Below are 20,882 nucleotides of genomic sequence, written 5' to 3'. Positions count from 1 at the left end.
CAGCCTGGTTCCTCCTTTACTCTGCTGTACACATGAAAGAGTCCCATGGTGAAAAGAGTTATAAAGACATTTCAAGATGCTCTATGTGGATAACCTAGCCACTCACTCAGGGGTAGTAAGTAAAACACACTGGCTGGACAGAAAGGCATCATAAAAGGATCAACAAAGTGGAAACTTTGTTAAATTAAAAAAGGAAACCTACTCATACACATTACTATATACATCATTTTGAGTGTGTTATCCTCAGACCACTGACAGATAACAATAATAATAATAACAATAACAATAATAATAATAATAATAATAAGAAGAAGAAGAAGAAAATGAAGTAGAAATTTAAGCATAAGCTAAATATTTAAAGTAAATCGAAAAAGATAAATCTTTAGATTCTGAATTCTGAGGTAGATATAAGTGAAAAAGTATCATATACTTATATATATATATATATATATATATATATATATACACATACATATATTATTTATATATATATATATATATATATATATACACACATACATATTTACAGTCTATTTACAATGTGAAGTATTTTGTATTTTTTATTTTATTTATTTTTCGTGTTCTTTGTGCGATACTACATATATGACATCAATGTTTCCTAATTTAATTAATAACTAAATAAGTGAAGCTGACAGGTTCGTTATGTTAAGCTAGCTAGGTTAGCATGCCAACTTACATTTCCCTCAGCGTTCAGAAAACTGTCACACTTTTATTACAAAACGCGTAAACAAATCACAAAACTCGTAAATAAAATGACATTTGTTCACTTTTTAAGTAAAACACCACACACTGGTTAAAAAACCTACATTATGAGCCGAGTGTGCCGTTTGCCTCAGCGCCGCTCTCTGTCCTCGGTCTTCAGGAATAGCGTTAAGCCTGCCGGTCCTGAGTTGCTGATATTACCCGTAGTTAATGAAGTTAAGCACGACGCGTTTACATAAAACAGCGACACAATAAATATGATAAAATATACTACTCTTACTACATATTTTATTTTAATAGTAATAACAATCACAAACTATTCCTCCGCTAAGCAAAGCCGCTCGTTACCAGAAGGCTGCGGTTGCCAAGCAACACAATGACCTCGAATATTTTGCAACGGCTTTAAACGGCGACGCAGCCAATCAGCTTTTCTCCAAAAAAGCTTTTCTCAAGATATCGTGAGGTGCAACACCGAACCGCTGACTGAGCAGCAACTGTATATCTCTATCTATCTGTATATATATATATATATATATATATATAGAGAGAGAGAGAGAGAGAGAGAGAGAGAGAGAGTTTATATAATAATAAATACATTTATTTATATATTCATAAAATATATAATTTGGAGAGAGCGAGAGAGGGGTTGATAGATAGATAGATAGATAGATAGATAGATAGATAGATAGATAGATAGATAGATAGATAGATAGATAGACATAGTAATAAATATGACAAAATTAGACCATAGTTGCTGTTGTTATTATCCATCCATCCATCATCTAAACCACTTATCCTTCTGGGTCGCGGTGGGGTGCTGGAGCCTATCCCAGCTGTCATTGGGCGGAAGGCAGGATACACCCTGGACAGGTCGCCAGTCCATCGCAGGGCAGACAGACAGACATACACATTCACACCTAGGGGCAATTTAGCATGTCCAAGTAGCTTAACTGCATGTCTTTGGACTGTGGGAGGAAACCGGAGTACCCGGAGGAAACCCACGCATACACTGGGAGAACATGCAAACTCTGCTGTTGTTGTTATTATTATTATTATTATTATTATTATTATTTATTTATTTATTTATTTATTTATTTATTTATTTAGCATTAGTATAATTCGTATTGTTATTAGTAGTAGTGGTAGAAACGCTGCCTGTACAGACCTCTCTCCGCGTTATAACATTTCACGCTGGGAGCGATTCTGAACGTCAAAAGCCTGGACGACCATGGACTTTTATTTTGATGGCCCGTCGCTAAATCAAGAACAGGAAGCGCTGGGACCGCTTCACGTTCATCCAGGAGCGAGGTAAACAAGCAGCATCGCTGAAAATTCTGCTTTGTTTATTTGATTTTATGCGTAAATTTTAAAGAATTGTTCTTTATTAGCGTCTCACGTAGCCTGTAATATTGGTATAACGTCGACCACCGTCCCAAAACGTGCATTAAAATACAGTTAAGAGGAGTTCAGGTTTGATCTACAGCGGCTCAGCAGTTCTGCTGCTGCGTCTGTTGAGGTTGTGTGTATAAGCTGAAGTGTAAAATATAATAATTCTGCTTTATTAAAGCCACTAAAACCGAAAATGACGCGACATGGGAAGAACTGCACTGCGGGGGCCGTGTACACCTATCATGAGAAGAGGAAGGATACAGGTTGGCTGGTTTTACTACGACGCCGTCCTGTTCGCTAGCTTCTTGTTCGAATTGTCCCGTTCCACCTTAAATGGTGCAGCAGTTACATTCTGACGCACCATTTAAGGCGGAACGGGAAAATTCGAGCTAGAAGGTGACCGTTTTAGTTCAGTTTGTCATCTTACTTAGCGTTAACTGTGCTGTTCTCTCATGTCCACTATTGTTTCTCTCCATTTAAGCTGCTTCTGGATACGGGACTCAGAGTGTTCGCCTGGGAAAAGACGCGATTAAAGATTTCGACTGCTGCTGCCTCTCATTACAGCCATGCAAAGACCCGGTTGTAACGTGGGTAGATCAGACACAGCCGTAGTCTGTATAAGCTGTGTGCATACGTCATTATAATAAGTTAATTCTATTGTATATTTAGGTTGTAAGTTTTATAGTATTCACAGGCTACAGCTCAAGGCTTTGCAGAATCACTGACTTGATACATAAAAAGCAATTCCATCAATTTTTCAAAATCTAAAGTCTGGTCAATAAGATGTGTGGTTTAATATGAAGTGGTTCATTGTAGAGAGATTTCCAGACTCTTACAGTTTACAGGTTTCTTTACAGTGGTGGTGATAGGAACCGGGGGACACAATGTCTACAACACAAAATAATTTTATTGACAATTCAAAAACAGTGAACTTGCATGTGTCTTCTGAGTATTTACATGTAATGTTGATAACAATTGAATAATATTAAATCATTTTTTTTTGGGGGGGGGGGTTATATTTTTCCTTACAAAGCCCCAAAAGTACATCTGGATTTTAAAAAAAGTTTTAGGCCAACATCTTGGGGACCAGGGCCTCATTTATATCACCATTACTGTGAGCAAATCTGACTCAATAGTTTTCTCCAGAATTGTTTACTTCATATCAAGCTTATCAAGAGTTTTAGCAGGAAAATGAAATATGAACTGTAATTGAATAAGTGTATACATAGTTGTGTGGATCTGACACATCTGGGTGCTATCGTATGCTCTTACAAGGCATTTGTTCTCATCATATAGCATAAGCTTGAACAACAAAAATACAAAACACAAGAAATACTTTGATTTTGTGAGATCTGAATCATTGTTTATATGTGTCTGTTGTGTTTTGCAGTGAAGATGGGTACCTCTATGAAAGAGAGGCCATACTGGAGTACATCCTCCATCAGAAAACTGAGATTGCCAAGAAGATGAAGGTTTGTGAAGGCTGTGGCACCACTGCCTTTTATGCTGTATATATTGCCCCCTGCTAATGCTGTTATTCATTCTGTCTGTCTGTTTGTCTTTGTCTCTATCTCTCTGTCTCACTCAGGCCTATGAGAAGCAGAAACAGGCCCTGAGGAGTGAAGGCCAGCTGGAATCATGCTCAGAGGAGAGAGAGAAAGTAGAGAAGTTCAAAAAGAAGGAGGGCAGTATTGTTTCCAAGCCAATCAACCCCTTCATCTCAGGTAAAAGAGGAGGAATTCAGTTCAGTTTGACTGATAAAATAAGTGCTAATACACAGACAAGGGTGTGGTGGAATGTGAACTCTAATTTATATCACAATATGAAAAAATAAAGTGGAAGAAGAGCTGCAGGGGTTACAAAAATGAAGCAAAAAGACTGGGCATGGGTGCAGCAAACTCCAAGTAACAGTTCCATCCTGGAAGATTCAAATAACCAAAAATTCCATATATCCACAAAACGTGCAAAATAAATCCCAGAGCAAAGAAATTCATGGGCACACCATGTTAAGAGAAGTATATTAAGCCTTTATTGAAACATGGCAATATGTATGAAAATGTGCCGACGTGTTGCGGACTTCTCAGGCCTTCATTAGGACACAAAAATGGGTATATCACAATATTTTCTTATATGCTGTTGTGGTATACCTAAATAAATACATTAATGATTGAATGAATACAAAATATACACATGCATAATTGTATGCATACGTAAATCCGTAAGTAAATAAATATCAACCAAACATGGCAAGCTATTACAGAGCAATGACACAAATGGGGCTTCTTGTAGTTCACTGTATTTCAGTGGTGGACAGTAACAAAGTACATGTAGTTCATTATTAGACTTAAGTTTTTTTTCCTCAAATATCTGTACTTTATTAAAGTATTTTAATTTTTTACAACTTCACTACATTTCACAGTAACATAGCCTACTTTTTACAACACTACTTTCTGCAAGATACTGCAAAGTAAAAACTAAATTTTTCCTTAATATATGAAAGAAATATGATGCACTTTGGCAAATAAATTATTTCATTAAATCTGAATGTGCAGTCGTAGCTTAGCAACTGTAACTAGGCTTGGTCAACTATGACAAGCTTTGGAAAGAAAGATTCTGTAATATTGTGTGTGGGTTTTTTGTTGTTTTTGTTTTTTTTTGTTATTTTGTTTGCAGTTTGAATAGGGAGTGACATTTATCCCATTTCCTAAACTGAAGACACAAGAAGGGGAAATGTTGGGTTATTAGAATGTCTCACAATAGTTTTACCTATGATACTTAAGTACATTTAAAAGTAATCTTGTACTTTAACACAAGTAAAAATTTAAATAAAGCACCTTTACTTGAGTAATATTTGCCAAGAATAACTCTACTTTCACTCAAGTACTGGATTAGTGTACTTTGTCCACCACTGACCATTTAAACTTATCATAACACCAATGATGTTCACTTTTTAATTCACGTTTATGCAAGAATATCTCCCTCCCCTAACACACACACACACACACACACACACAAATTTTATATGACAAATAAGCAGTTGGTTAGGATGAACATAATGAGCAGTTTTTGCCATAGATATTCAAATAATCCTTATTTTTCCTTGTCTCTGAAGGTCAGTCTAAAGAGATGGCATCCCCGAATGGCTCTGTTAGCTCCTCAGTCAGTTCTTCAAGCTCAGCTTCAGGTACAAGTGTGTCCAGCTCCTCATCCTCTCTTCCCAGCTTTTGGATCCCCAGCCTAACTCCAGAGGCCAAACCTACCCTCCTGAAGAAACCTGTAAGTTGCTCACTACTGTCATCATCCTGGGCTTTTATAGGGTCAGTGTTCACAGTCTGTTGTCACAGTACGGCTGCGTGATACGGAGCAGTGTTGCAATTATACCGCTACATATTGCAATCATATTGCGCCTCATTTTGATAGCAATACACCTTTTAAATATATTAAAACATGCTGAAGGATTAATAATGTGACATGGTTGTAACATGAGTGCTTTAAGCACTAATTGGGAACTGTAATTGGTCTAGATGCTTAACTCTTACAGTAAAACGTGATTTGTTAGAAGGTGCATTTGAGTATTGTCGCCTTCTGCAGGGTCAGTATTGCAAATCTCCCAGTAATGATTATTATACATTGTTTCTACATTGTACAGCCCTAGTATTAAGCAATGCGCTGCCTGATCTTTGGTTTAAAAGTAACCTAGGATGCCAACAGCCACTTTGGTCTGTCATAGTGACCTCAGTATATTTGTTCCTTTCAGTCTCACTGTTCCTCTCTCACCTCTTTCTGCCCTTGACCCTCTTGTTTGGTCATTGTGCCCTCTCAGTTGCCCTGTCGTCTCTTTGCTATCTCTGTGTAAATTGGGATGGCATGTGGGAATCGATATAAAAGATAGAGATCAGTGGCTGCTTGCATAAAAGCTCATGTATGTTAAATGCTTAAGGAATAAATTTACTAAAGCTAACTTTATGTTGAATTAAACTCCCTGAAGGTTTATACGTTTTACAGCACAGATTAGTTTTTTTCTCAACTGTCAGCTGTTAGTACTCTTAACTCAGCCTCCCCTTGAGGATTTTTTTCACTTTCCACTTTCTGAAGTGAGTCTTTGCAGCTCATTTAAGGAAAAGGCATGTGTAGGTGAAAACTAAACACCAAAATTCACTTAAGATCTTTAATGCAAGCAGTCACTGACTTCTGAATCCAGCTGCCTGATTGACACAGATCTGATATTGACACAGATCTGATATCTAATACTGAAAATATTTCGTCTTTTTTCAGTCAAAAGCAGTGAAGTGTCCCATGTCAGGCCAATCTCTGAAGATGAGTGATCTGATTACTGTGCATTTCACTCCCCTGGACCCAAGCCTGGACAGAGTGGCCCTCCTCACACGCCAAGTGAGTAAACAGTAGACTGTAGAGAGATAATATTCTTTATTATCCTGCTGCACCTTTCCACATGTCCCTCCGAAACCTGCCTCTGTGACCATTTGAGAGTAATTTCATGTTAATAGCATTATCACAGTTTAACAAACAATATGAAACATTTTGTTCAAGCTTATTAGTGCTAATTTTAAACTGTGTTAGAATATAAAACTCATGAAATATTGTAAAAAATGTCTTAAAAATTGCTTAAAATTTGATGTAGAATGTGGTAAAGTTTGGGAGCATACCATTCACTTCCCAGTCCATACAGATTATATATGGAAACTATACTACAAAAGCAGCTTATTTTGAATTCACTGTTTGTGATGATGTGAAATCAAGCACATATATGTATATATGTATGTATATAACACCTATTAGCCCCGCCCATTCACACTGACGTTGTAAGGAGTGTTTCAGCTCAGACTGCTTTGTAAGTGAAGTTAACAGAGCTCATTCACATATATCAGTCCTAAATGCACAGCATTTGAGGACATTAGATGTCACATACTGTGGCTGACACACTAATAATTTTAATAAATTTTATATGAACTGCTTTTTATTTATTGAGAGATTTGTTTGGTTTCAGTTTTTGTGTTTTTGGTTTCGGCCAAGAATTTTCCTTTCTGTGCATCCCGACTAAATACTAAGTTCATTATTATTCAATACTCAAGTTGCTTTGTCTTTAATCTTTTGCACAGAAAAGCACAAAACTGTTATCGCTATTGTTCCACTTAAAAAACTGTTGATCACATATTTTGATGCATAAATATTAACTTTAACTGTTCCGAAAAAAAATATTTTTTAAATCTGAATTGTGAAACCTCTTTTTAAGCGTAATTATCTGCTTATGAAGTGTAAATCCTGTTTGTCTTTCAGGACAGATATGTGTGTGCAGTAACTAAAGACACGCTGGGTAACTCGGTGCCCTGTGCAGTGCTCAGACCCTCGTAAGTGTTTGAAGTTATCATTTGTATTTCTCACTTTAGTGATGAACAGTTCTAGTTTTTCAGTCTTAGAGACTCTCTCTCTCTCTCTCTCTCTCTCTCTCTCTCTCTCTCTCTCTCTCTCTCTCTCTCAGTGGATGTGTGGTCACTTTGGAGTGTGTGGAGAAGCTAATACGCAAGGACATGATTGACCCGGTATCAGGAGACAAACTGAAAGAGAAAGATATTATAGTCCTACAGAGGGTGAGTTTGTTTGTGTCTGTATGGATCACGTGGCAGTCATAATACAGTAGGTGGTAATGGAGATTTCTTTAAACTGTCTAGGGGCATCACAATTTTTAAAATTCAAAATTTGGTTCAATACGATATCTTAATTAATTTTTTTTCAGTACAGCAAAAGGAGTGGCTTAATGTGTTACCTTTTGCAATTTTAGCTTATTAGAGCATACAGCATTAAAAAAAGCACAATATTTGAAACAAAAGTTATGCTTTGTAGTTTCTCAATTTAACATGCTAGACATAAAACATTGATATGATTCACTGTGATACAGTTTAATACAATACAAAACCTTGTACTTTTACATTAATACCTCTGACTGAGTGAGTTTGTATTACACAGTGTAAAATATTTTTTTTAAAAGTTTGTGAGATCCTAAAATTGTTTAATATTAAACATCTAGCATAGTTTGACCAACAAAAACAAGCTAGAATGAACATATATATATATATATATATATATATATATATATATATATATATATATATATATATATATATATATATATATATTCATATTCATATATAAAACTCATCAGATCTATTTGTCATCTATCTGGGTGTGGCCTAATATTCTACTAAGCACCCTTGATTGACCTCCCTCCACCCAACACGCCCAGCCTGCTACACTGCTGACTATCCCCGCTTTGTCCACAGCTCAACTAAAAACTCTTTCTAATGGTTTCAGGGCTGCAAAAAAAGTGTCTGACCCCTCCTGATGTCCTCTATTTTTGCACATTTATCACAGTAAATGGCTTCAGGTTCTCATACAAAATATGCTATAAGACAAGGAGATCATATCACCTGTGATTAATTGCTCCTCCTTAGAAATTGCTGCTCTTCAGACCACAGACGGATTAATGGACATTCTTTTTTTTTCTCTTGTATATTTTTTACAAAGTTTAGTTGAGTAATCATAAAAGCCCTACCTCATTTCATTGTACGAAGAATCTGTGATGAGAATTGTAAGACTTGCAGCACTCTCCCACCACCCACTTTTCTCTCACTCGTTCTCTCTCTGTTACCCCTCTTTCTTTTCTCTCCATCTGTCTTTCTCTCTGTCTGATGTCCCTGTCAGGGTGGGACTGGCTTTGCTGCCTCTGGAGTGGATCTTTGTGCAAAGGAGGCCAGACCCGTCATGCAGGCCTGAGTGTTCAGCGGTACAGAGCGGATTGGAGTTTTAAAGCTGTATGTAGTATTATTTGACCATGCGTTTACTTTCTTGTGGTAAATAGTGACTATAGTCATTGTTGTCCATAGTCTTGTTGTTTTGTTTTTTTTTGCATAACACACATACTGAAAAAAGAAATATTAGAATCTCCACAGCATATATGCATATATACACGTAGATATTTTTTTCTTTTTTGGTTTTGGTAAAATGGAACGCAAAGAGGGGCCGCATCATCTATTTTTTGTAAAATAAAACTTTTAATGTACAAACTTCCATCCAGAAACTGTCATTTGACTACTTTTTTCATCCACTTAACAACAAGATCTAGCTCTCATGTGTCATGGTGTCAGAGTTCATCATGACCTCTCAGTAACAGGTTCCCATAATCTGTGATAGTGCTGATCTTAATCTCTTCCAGTTTGTCCATGATCTCACTTTTGGAGAGACGGCCATCCTGAGAATGAGAGCAGGGACAGAGGGGAGATAGTTTGGCAGGTGCAGAAGAAAGAAAACAGAGAAAGTAGTGCAGAGGAGTCCATTCACATCAAAATTAGAGGTACAATAGAAGAGGGTCTTATAAATAAAATAGGTAAAATAGAAAAGGCATTATAAAATATCAGATACCTGAAGAAAAATCTTTACCAAAGCGAAGGTGTCCAGGGTAAAAGAATAAATAAAATAAATTTCCTGATGTACCCAGAGTTGCCAGTTTATTAGCTACACCAGCCTTGTACCTACACTCAATGGCCATTTTATCAGAAACACCTTCCATATAGGTGCATATTGTTAGTAGGCATGTTGCATGTATGTTATTCCATAATTGTCTAATGGCTAAAGCCAGGGGTGTCAAACTTAACGAGTAAAAGGGCCATATTAAAAAATCTCATCAAGTCCGTGGGCCAGAGAAATAAATATTTTTATTTCATTTTTTAATTAATGTTGTGCTGTAACCCAAACTGGCCATTGTTTATTCAATATATGCAAAAACTTCAACAGTAAAATATAGGCACATGTAGTAGATCTTGAAATATTACATGGACACTTGAAATATTAAAAATTCAAATTTCCCCAGGAGCTCAGTCTTTTAAAACTACCCCCAAGACTTGGGCTCAGTTTCTGAGCTGCTGAGCTAAGGTTAAGTGTTTGTTGGTTGAACTGCAGCTGAAATGCACTTTAGTGACATGACGGGTGTAGAATTGCGCAGAATTATGTAGCATGAGGTGTAACCTCTGTCCCATAGACTGTTCTTGGGGTCAAAGCACATTACGTTGCAGTGCATGCCGAAATGGGCTGATAGTAATTGAAAAGTAAAATACTTTTGCAGGCCGGATGGGATTGTGTGGCGGTCACAATTAGTGGGTCTCATTCTCAACTGTTCTTAAGAAGAAATTTCTTCTTAAAACCCATGTGTGCAGTTTTTACAAAGACTCTGACATTCACCAGTGTTTTCTTATTTGGGATTTGTTCTTAGGTAAGAACAGAATCTGCACACACACACGAACACAAAGGTGTGAACAATTCTGCGGTTTAATAACACGTCATGAATCAGACGTAGACTTTTTCTTTGGACCTTTCTTAAGAACACATTTAAGTAAAAAGAAGAAATTGGTGAATGAGGCCCAATGTTTTATGTTGCAACAAACAGAATGTGAATTAGATGTGCTTTTTAATCTGCTGGGTTGAGGCAAATGGTACTAAAAGCATAAAGTGTATTTATTGAGTCATTGGTGTTACAAAAACAACAAAAGTTCTAACCCCTGACTGGGTATGTAACACCTGTCGCCATCAGATAAACAGCACTTAAAGCTTTCATCCTTGAAAGAGAGGAGAAAACATCCACAGGTGTTTCTGTCCATCCTTCCACTGTGAGAAGACAACTCAGCACTATGGGTCTAAAATATGCATATAAATCAAAGAAGCTGCTGGTGTTCTCAGAACAAAGGGCTGACCATTCCAGAGTCCAGACCTCAACATTATTTGATGTGTTTTAGATTACTTAGATTACTTTAAATTACTTTACATTACATTTCGAAAAGCAGAAAGTGTAACCAACTTCTAAGACTGAACTTTAGAGGCGTGGAAAAATATCCCTTCAGATTTCTTTAAAAAAACGCAAGACTCCCGAAAAGAACGCTATTATGAAAGTTAAAACTGGACGCAACGTTTACTGCTACTGGAAAATCAATAACTTTATAACTTAATAACTTAATGGCCATTTCCATTTTGACGGGAAATTAAATCAGGGGGGTTTCTGACTCGTGCACAGTACACTGCAAAAAAATTATATCTTGGCAAGTGTGAACATCTTAAATATAGTCAATATATCTAATATTTCTCATTATGAGACTGTTGTAAGAATATTGTGAGATTATTGAACATATTTATAGACATTTTTACTGGTTTTAAGCAGTTTTATATTATAAAAGTGTCTTGTTCCATTGGCAGATCATGTTACTTGTTTTTAGTGTATAGCAAAATTATCGACGTTATTTCTCAAAACAAGTAAAACAATCAGCCAATCAAATAAGAAACTTTAACAAGATAAAATCACTTTAAAACAAGTAAAAATGTACAGGTGGAATTACTATATAATATTCTTACAACAGTCTCATAATGAGAAACATTAGATTTGTTGACTACATTTAATAGGTTTTCACTTGTTTAGATATTATGTTTTGCAGTGTGCTGCATATGGTGTTTTTAGTAAACAAGTCATATTGATTTCACTGATTAAAGTGAAAAAATCAGTCAAGAATAAAAAAAAAGGCCTTTATTTTGAATTCACAGAGAAATGTGTTGCCAGCAAACAGTCACTGTTTCTCTCCTCCCATGTACTTAATCCCTTATTTTCATTCTCTATGCCTTCCCCATCTCTTCCCTTCTAACTCTTTCCTGCGAGTGGTAGCCACAGGTGTCGTCCAGACAGCTGAGCTGTGTTTGTAACAGCCTGTTCAGGCACTGTTTGTGCAGCTGGCCTTTTCTTCAGTGCTCAACTCTTGTGCATCAATAAACCTATAAACATGCATTAGGCTACCGCACAACAGGACTGTAGTGGAGTGTTGAAAGAACAGAATGACCAAGACTTTCCACTTATCTGAAGTGTGGTTGACATGTTTATACTTTGTTTCTCTAACTTGGCACTGGAGCTACATTGCTAATGTTGCTAAGCAGGGCTGAAAGCTAACATTTAGACATATTTTAGCCTGGATTTATGCAGAGGAGTTGTCACAGAGCTGTGTCTGCTCTTTTTCCTCCTCACTGTGCTGCAGCAAGACCATGGAGGGATAAAGCACTCCTGAAGCAACTTGCACAGCAATCAGAATTACACTTAGACCTGGAATCAGACTCCATGGCTCAGCCATATTCTGGGCCTGTGTGAATAAATCATCTGAGTGATCTACAGTAATTCAATTCTGTGCTATTACCGCCCGCTCCAAACAACTAGTACTTTAAAGGGCCCATATCTTTCAATTTTCATGTGTATTTTTCAACTTTACAAATTTTGTGTGGTTTTACTTGGCAAAAATGGAAATAAATAGGCTGTTTAAGACAGATATATGTAAATGAGCTCTGTTCTGATTGGCTTTCCTCATTCAACATGCAGTCCAAAGCTGAAGCACACCTTATAATGTGAATGAGTGGATCCAAACTGCTGTAGGCTGTTTTTATGACATCACAAAAATGAAGAATTCAAAACAAGCTGTTTTTACAGCCTAGTTGTCATATATGAGCTGTACGGACTGGAGAGTGAACGGTTTGTTTTTAAGCTTTACGTACATCAAACTGGTCTTCCATGATATGGGCCCTTTAAGGATGACCATACACACTGCAAAGCTTACTATAAGGCTTTTGTGCTTTTTTATTTAGCCATTGTGACACTGCATGTGAATCTGAAGCATTACAGTTTTTGTATCTGTTGTCTTATACATCTAAGAATAGACCAAATGTGTTTATTATATACGCGTAATGACAAGCCTGAATTGTATTAAATGGGCCTTTAAAGCCACAGACTGATCCTAGATCAGCGCTGTACCACTGCCACATGCACAGATCTTGTACAGATCTACAGTTAAAACTACCCAAAATTATGTTTTTCAGATCCTACATAAGGATGAAAAATGTAATGGTAAAATTGTAAAGATAGTTTTATAAAATACTAATGCCTTTTATTTCTACTTGGCAACATCAGCCTTTTGGGAATACTGCTTATCTAAGGAAAACAGGTATAAATCTTTATCAACCACAGTGTGCGTGTAAACATGCTGTAAACATTTCTGTTAATGGACGAAATGTGATTGCCTTAATAAATACGGTCTGATTTCAGTTAAAGGGGAATTCCATTGATTTTTAACGTTTTTGCAGTTTTTAATTAAATCATAAAGATGTAAGCAAAGTGCAGAGTGGTTTGATGTGAGAAGATTTCTTGTAGAAAAACTTACGAAATAAGAATTGTTCACAGTGGTGCTGATGGAACCAGACGTCTTTAATGTTTAATGTTTCTAAAAGCTACCTCATAGAAAGTTATGGCTTGTTACACATATATTTCCTCATCCCTGAGACATAGTTTTATGATAGTTTTAAAAAGGTTTTGGCCTAATTTTATTTAATACATTTATGGTGTGGAGGTACAGCCTGAGGGAAAACTTTGTTTTCAGATTTATCACTATTTTATCATCGTCAACATTACATATTAAAACACATGTAAGAAGAAGACACGTGTAGGTTAACTGGTGGTTTCGGATAGTAAATAAAAAAATGGCTATATTTGTGTTGTAGACATTGCGACCCCTGGTTCCGATCAGTACCACTGTAAAGAAACACAATGAACCGTTTCATATCAAACCACTCTGAACGACTGTTTACACCTCAACAATTTAATTATGAATTTTGAAAAGTTGTTGGAATTTCCCTTTAGACTGAAGTACCCTCCCAGTCCCAACTCACCTCAACAACACTCCCGATTCCTAACATTAGGTCTTGACCCCTGACGTTTAACCCTACCCTGGACTAAATCCACCCATCTATGAATGTAAAAAAGTAACAGTCATTTGCTTATTACATGTAACTTTAACCCTCCCACTTCCTAAAAACCCTTGACCTATATGAGAACCCACTGGTGTTTCCCTTTAGCATGAGAGCATCAAAGCTCATCGTGTTTCCTGGTGAGGTCTTCTCCGTAATTGGTGGCCTGGCTCCCGACAAACATGTTCCAGTTAGCCAGAATCTCCTGCTTAGTGATTTTATCATCCTGATTAAATTGAATTGAAGTTCCATTGGGATTCGTTGAGAAGGGGAAAGGGGGCAGGGAAAGAGAAAGAGTGATTCAATTGATTGATAATTAAAATGCCAACAATAAATAATGTTTAATTACAACATGCATAAGTGAATTACATTATGACATGCTTGAATTACATGGATGTTTGAAAAACAAAGTCATTAAGAGCTTTTACCAGCATTTACTTACGTTATTTGTATCTGTCTCGTGAATAAGGTGTTTGGCCTCATTATCAGCGTGATCAACATCTCCTGGCAGTACCCACTGGGCAACTTCGTTGCCATCAAGGAAACCATCCTAAAAAGACAAGATTAAAATGATTAGAAAGAGTCGTTGCACCACAGTAGTTAAGTAATGGTGCAGACACGGCAGAAAGATGCCATTTATCTACACTATACATCTAAAAGTTTGTAGACACCTGATCATCCAACATTTCTTCTGAAATGACGGGTATTAATAGGGAATTTGTCCCCCTTTGCTGCAGTAACAGCCCCTACTCTTCTGGGAAGCCCTAACACTAGATGTTGGAACATTGCTGTGAGAATTGATTGCATACCACAAGAGCACTAGTGAGGTCAGGTACTAATCTTGGATGATCAGTTCTGGATCGCTCCAACTCATCCCAAAGGTATTAGATGGAGCTCCATCACTCCAGAGAACATCCACAGCCCAACTGGCGATTGGCATGGTGACCATAGGTTCATTAGAGCATCCAATTCTATCAGCTATACTTTACAAAGGCAGTATATAAATACAAATGATGATGGTGATAAAGCCTTCAGACCTACACTCACTGCAAGATGTTACAAAGTGCACCTCTGTGGCCAGTGAGTGTGATTCTAATAACTGAATGAATGCTCTCTAACTAGTAGGTAAGACCAGGATCGCTTTTATAAACTGGTCCCTAAGTTCATGTTCATTCCACTATAGTTTCTTTCCAGGTTACTTGTTTCTAGACAACGATAAAACAGTTGAGATGCAAACCTTGTTAACGTCTCTGAACTCTGAGAAGTGCTTCTTTTCAGTGCTAACCCAGTCTGGCTCCTCCACTCCGTTCTCGCGAGTGTACATGTCCCCTATAGACCAGAAAAACAGTGACTATGTAAAGGTATCACTGAATTTCTTGAACTTAAATGTGTACTTAATTATCACATGCGACTTTTATGTGGTGATGTCACTATTTTTGTGCAAAAATGGACCAAAGTATCAAAGATACCAATTTCCTTCTCGGCCACAAACCTACCGATGTACTCCTCCAGATTTATCTTGCCATCACCGTTCTTGTCGATATCCTCTATTGTTTCCTGTCGAGTGCAGAATAAGAAGCATGAGTGAATATTTCTCTGGATCTGAAGCACATAACAGCTCCAACTTCACACTCCTCAACTGTACAAACATGTCTTTCTTAATAAGGTCCCTTTTCAGCTCACCTGCACCACAATGTGCTGCATGTATTTGAACTCCTCAGGGTGGAGAAAGGCAGTGAACTCTTCCTTTGTGGCAATTCCATCCCCGTCTTTATCTGCTGCCTTGAACCGCCTCTCGTCCCGTGTCAGCATGGCTTTGTAGCTTTCCCTGTCCTCTATGTCACTAAACTCGTCATCTAGGACAAAAACAAGTGTAACATAAGCAAAGCACAACTGAAAAAGTCATAGGTATTCAGAATTCCCATTCTGTTTTGCAGGGCAATATTTCCTACAATATTCTTGCATTTTATGATTTTCCTCTGAAGTCCACATATGACATTTTTGTGGTTTTATGTACCAAAAATAATTATGCCTCATTCAAAAAGCATTATGCCTTACTCAAAAAGCAGCCCAGGCTGAAACACTCCTTATAACTTAAACATGAATGGGCGGGGCTAAACAGATGTGGGCTGTATAGGCGGAAATATGTAAATGTGTTGATTTTTGTGACATCACAGAAACAATGAAATAAAAACATGCTGTTTTGCAGCTTAGTTTCAATATATGGACTATATGAACTGCAGATATCTTTTGAAACCTAAATGTTTATATTCCACATTAAACTATTTTATTTTTTAAAAAGTGGAGAAAATTTAGTTTTCGATGATTTGGCCCTGGTTTCCTCGCATTGTCCAGATTCCTCCCATAGTCCATAGACATGCAGTCAGGCCAGTTGGAGATACTAAACTGCCCCTAGGTGTGTGCGTATGTGTATGTGTTCTCTGTTTGTGGCCTGTCCAGGCTGTTTCCTGCCCTTTGAGCACTGGGATGGGCTCCAGCACCCCAGCGACCCGGGAGGATAAGTGGCTTAGATGATGGGTGAGAGAGTTGTTTGGCCCTTTAAATTTATTTCTCCCTATTTTCCTTCAGTTCACTAATGGTCACTTCCCTGTGTAGTAGGACCCTTGTCTGTCATACAACAGCACCACCAACGTGGGGAGGTCAATCTTACTTCCGGTGTGTGCACGAATAGCACATCCTCTGCTGCATCAGCCATTAACAGTCAGCAATTCTGCAGTTCAATGCCAAATGTTCAACTAAACTACACGACCATGCAGATCCCCCACTAGCTAGGATATAGTCAGATCCAAATGTTTGGGTGTCCCGGTCTCATGACATGTTTTGTTGATTTTCTAAGTGAAAATATGACAAGACATCCTCACATTTGTTCCCAACATGCTAAATTCAGCAAATTAACCGTAATTGTGCATTAAAATGTGCAGAGGTGTGTTCTCTATAAAGTATGTGTTAATGTATTTTTTTTTTCTTTTTTTAGAAAATCAACAAAACATGTAATGAGACCAGGGCACCCAAAATGTGCACACATTTTTGGTGTAAAGAGTGAGATTAAAGTCATAGTTTGACAAAAAAAATGTATGCAAATTTACCCCAAATGTAGTCAGCCAAAATATATTTGGTGGCTGAAGCTTATTTTGTTCTGCACTGACAGCACGAGGCTAACGTAGCCAACTAATGAAAGCACATTAGCATAACCAATTAGCATTCTGCAAACTGCTTACCTAACGACACCTTTGCCTCAAACCCACGTCAAGTTGTTAAAAAATCTCAAGCAGACTTGCTTGTGTGGTTTTTCATACCTTGTGACATACGATAATCTATAAACATGGATAGCCCAGGTATGTTGCATAGCTAAAACAGTTCTACCGTTAGCAGCCATGCTGAAGTCTGAATTTTGACTGTACTTCTGTCCTAAGGGGAAATATGTTACTTCCTCTAGTTCTGGACAGACATAATACTTTGGTCAGGCTTTTTTTAAGACAAGAGATTTGGGAACAATAACACGTAATTAAGTCCTGAGCCACATTTAAGCGAACTGCTTCCTTTTAATTACCCAGGTAGTAGCCATAAGTGGTGTTCTTGTATTCCGTCCAGGCGATCTTCCCGTCCTTGTTCTGGTCATATTCTTTCCAGTGCTTGTCCACGTTCTCCTCAACGTACCTCCTCTGCCTGTGTTTGATCCAGTGGTGCAGCTCTGCATGGCTAACGAAACCATCCTTATCTGTGTCGATGCGATCCACTATCTTCCTACATGGGGCACAGACAGGCACTTTAACATACTGAAAATACATATATACATATATGCAGTCATACACAAAAGTTGGAATCATACTACATGTTTTGTTGGGTGGAAATAAGTTAGAACATTTTCTACAGGGAACTTAAATATGGCATTGATCTGTAAATTTTAACACAATTTCTATTCATTTGCTGAATGTAACATATTGGAAATGTGCCATAACTTTTGCACAGGCCACAGTATGTAAGATGGGGTAGGGGTGCCCAAGGTTTTGCATACGACTGTATACACTCACAGTATATATTTAGTGTAAATATACAACTGTATATATCCAGTATATCCACTATATATTTCCACTGCTTACATATTCACCTTCATGTGTGTGCCACATAATACAATATATACATATACAATGTATATGCATACCATATAACTGTGTACAACATCAATAATTATTGTAATGTACACTAGCATCACAATTAGAAAGTTTGGGGTCACTGTCAATAAAATAAAATATATGTTGCAGATAAACGTATGAAATAATTGTAATATAATAATAATTGTAATATGATGCTGTTACTCTACAATTTCACAGTTATTTTTTACTAATTAGCTTGACACTGTAAAAAACAGTGAAATGTCTGATGTGTCCACAATGATGACCAGAGCTATAGATGATTCTTTAATGACAGAGAAAACAGTAGCGCATTAAGAATTAAGTTAGAATACAATTAACATCTAGAATACCTCGAATTCGAAGCATAATAAGCAAATCTAAGGCAGATAATGTGATAAAATTACTATTAATTAATTAATACAGCATATAATTAGAATTTAATAACTTTCTAGTGTCCCTAAAAACTTGAAATATTGATTACAACATATTGAAATACTGTGTACAGCTTGTAATATTTCAATCCACAAGTCAAAATATAATAAAGTAACAGCTATTTTTATAATTGCAAATGATGAAGTATTGAATGCTAGTGTAACTGTAAATTACTTTATGTATTTATATTTTTTCCTGTATTTTCACAGGATTTTATGATGCCTGCACCAAGACAAAAACACAAATTCCTTGCTATTTAAAGAATAAAACTGATTCTGGTTCTGAATTTCCACCACAGAGTGGTACAAAACGAGCTCAGAGCTTGAGACTGAAAGAAAAATGTCACAGCTGAGTTATGGAAGTCATTCTGAGCTATTGTGTGCTTCTGTACCCGAGTCTGGCCTGGCTCTCCTCAGGGGTCAGCTGGTCGAATGTCTTGGCTTCCTCTTTGCCTAGAAAGGCCTCGTGATCATACTGGTAACCGTGGGCATCGTCGTGGACGTGGTCACTCAGGTCACGCTGATGATGCACACGCTTTTCCTGAGGAGGCACGGCAAACGTGACCCCCACAATCAGGGAGAGCAAGAGCAGCTGCATTTTCTCTAGAAAGAGAAAGAGGAAAAGTGGGATTTAAACAGGCACTCTTTTATGTGAACATTGACCACTTAAGTCTGTAAGCCTGGCAGTCCTCATAATGTGAATCCACCAGTGATTAGCAACAGTAATACAGATTTATTACTGATTTGGCAACACAGTATCCAAATATGGTCATGCAAATACAGCTTACTGAATTGATTAGCAGTCAGCAGGTGATTTACATTAAAGGGGAATTACACCAATTTTGCAATAGATAAGATGTAAACACAGTCATTCAGAGTGGTTTGATGTGAAATGCTCCATTCTAGAGAAATATAGAAACTCAGAATTGTTGGTGGTGGTGATAGGAACCAGACGTCTGAAGAGTTTAAAGCCTATTAAAGCTACCTCAAATAAGTGTATAACATGAAATGGTTATGAATACACTGTCTGAAGGCTGAGACTTTGTTTTATGGTGGTTTTACAATAAGGTTTTAGCCTAAAACATATTTTTTTAAATGTATTCCTGGTCAGGGTTTCAGGCAGGACATTGTAAGTAAAAGTAATCCTGTATTAATTTCAGATTTATCACTATTTTACCATCATCAACATTACATATAAAACTCAGGAGACACGTGTTGGTTCACTGGTGGTTTGGGATAGTAAATAAAATGGCTACATTTGTGCTGTAGACATAGAGACCCCTGGTTCCTATCACCACCACTGTAAAGAAATCTGAGTCAGTAAGTTTCTCTACAATGAAAGATTTCACACCAAACCAATCTTAACGACTCTGTTTGCATCTCAAGCCCGTAATTATTCAGAATTTTGAAAGATTAGTGGAATTCCCCTTTCAGTCTGTAGGCATGGAAGTCCTCATAGTAGAAATCCACCAATGATTAGCAACGCTAATACTGATTTAATACTGATTTGGCAACACAGTGTCCAAATATGGTCATATTAATAATAAGGCTTACAGAATTGATTCACAGTGAAAAGGTGGTTTACATTCAGAACATTAACTGTTACATTATGAGAAATGATTTTGTTCCCCCCAAAAAAAGACCAAAATACACATTTGCATTATTTAAAACTGATCAAATGTTGGTTTTAATCATGCAAATGAACAAACTAAGCATTCCTGTAAGCCACCAAGGCTCCCACAGCGATGCTTTACAGTAGACGCCCCTTCACTCAGCAAGAAAAGTTTATCCCAAACTCAGTGAGCACAACTAAGCTAAACAAATACGACCCACAGCCTGGATTCATAAGGCATGCAAACGTTTTCCAGGTATTTAAAAGAGCAAAAATACCATACCTGAGTTCCTAAGATTCCTGAGACTCTACCTTCCAGCACTCGTGGGTTTTTCTGTGAGGGTTCGCGTCGAGTTGGCACTCTGCCTCTTTAAATTGCACGTAGCGGGAAGGCGGTTCAAACCGCTCTGCGTCGAACCCCAAATCGTGAATTGACACGAAAGTGGACCAATCAGAGCGCAGCGGTGGGCGGCGCGATTTGAAATCCTTGACGTGATTGGTTGTGAAACGCCACGTTGACACGGGAGCGCGCCTCGGAGGGCCCCAGGCGCGTCCACGCGGCGAGCAACTCCACGAAAATGGAGGGAGTGACTGAGTGCAGATTGGCTAATTCAGACACTTTTAGACACGATTTTCTTTAAAAAAGTGGCAAAACCAGGCAAACCGTGGACGATTATAGAAATACCTCAGTCATCTGGAAAAAACGAGGCGGTTTGTTGAGAAATGTGTAAAGAACAG

At 37.5% G+C, this 20,882-nt stretch overlaps 2 protein-coding genes across 3 annotated transcripts; one reads left to right on the top strand and one right to left on the bottom strand.

Moving 5' to 3' along the window:
* Window positions 1-1,968: 1,968 nt before the first annotated feature.
* LOC118800508 (nitric oxide synthase interacting protein) lies at window positions 1,969-9,198 on the top strand. The gene is made up of 10 exons (XM_036560758.1): window positions 1,969-2,031; window positions 2,291-2,375; window positions 2,594-2,699; window positions 3,503-3,584; window positions 3,701-3,836; window positions 5,225-5,388; window positions 6,388-6,504; window positions 7,411-7,481; window positions 7,613-7,721; window positions 8,833-9,198. The coding sequence occupies exons 2-10, from the start codon at window positions 2,306-2,308 to the stop codon at window positions 8,902-8,904; spliced, it is 927 nt and encodes a 308-aa protein (XP_036416651.1). The 5' UTR covers window positions 1,969-2,031; window positions 2,291-2,305; the 3' UTR covers window positions 8,905-9,198.
* Window positions 9,161-20,541, bottom strand: rcn3 (reticulocalbin 3, EF-hand calcium binding domain). Of its 2 annotated transcripts, none has more exons than XM_036560757.1 (8): window positions 20,428-20,541; window positions 18,925-19,135; window positions 17,519-17,712; window positions 15,631-15,803; window positions 15,444-15,504; window positions 15,185-15,276; window positions 14,390-14,497; window positions 9,161-9,379 (listed from the first exon to the last, which is right to left on the bottom strand). In XM_036560757.1, the coding sequence occupies exons 2-8, from the start codon at window positions 19,128-19,130 to the stop codon at window positions 9,272-9,274; spliced, it is 942 nt and encodes a 313-aa protein (XP_036416650.1). In that variant the 5' UTR covers window positions 19,131-19,135; window positions 20,428-20,541; the 3' UTR covers window positions 9,161-9,271. The 2 variants fall into 2 exon arrangements, with proteins under 2 accessions (XP_036416650.1, XP_036416649.1); XM_036560756.1 differs by lacking the exon at window positions 9,161-9,379 and adding an exon at window positions 11,681-14,173.
* Window positions 20,542-20,882: the final 341 nt, after the last annotated feature.

This window comes from Colossoma macropomum, unplaced genomic scaffold (genome assembly GCF_904425465.1).
Source record: "Colossoma macropomum unplaced genomic scaffold, Colossoma_macropomum, whole genome shotgun sequence".
Classification (NCBI taxonomy): Eukaryota; Metazoa; Chordata; class Actinopteri; order Characiformes; family Serrasalmidae; genus Colossoma; species Colossoma macropomum.
This window is presented reverse-complemented; position numbering and strand designations above follow the sequence as displayed.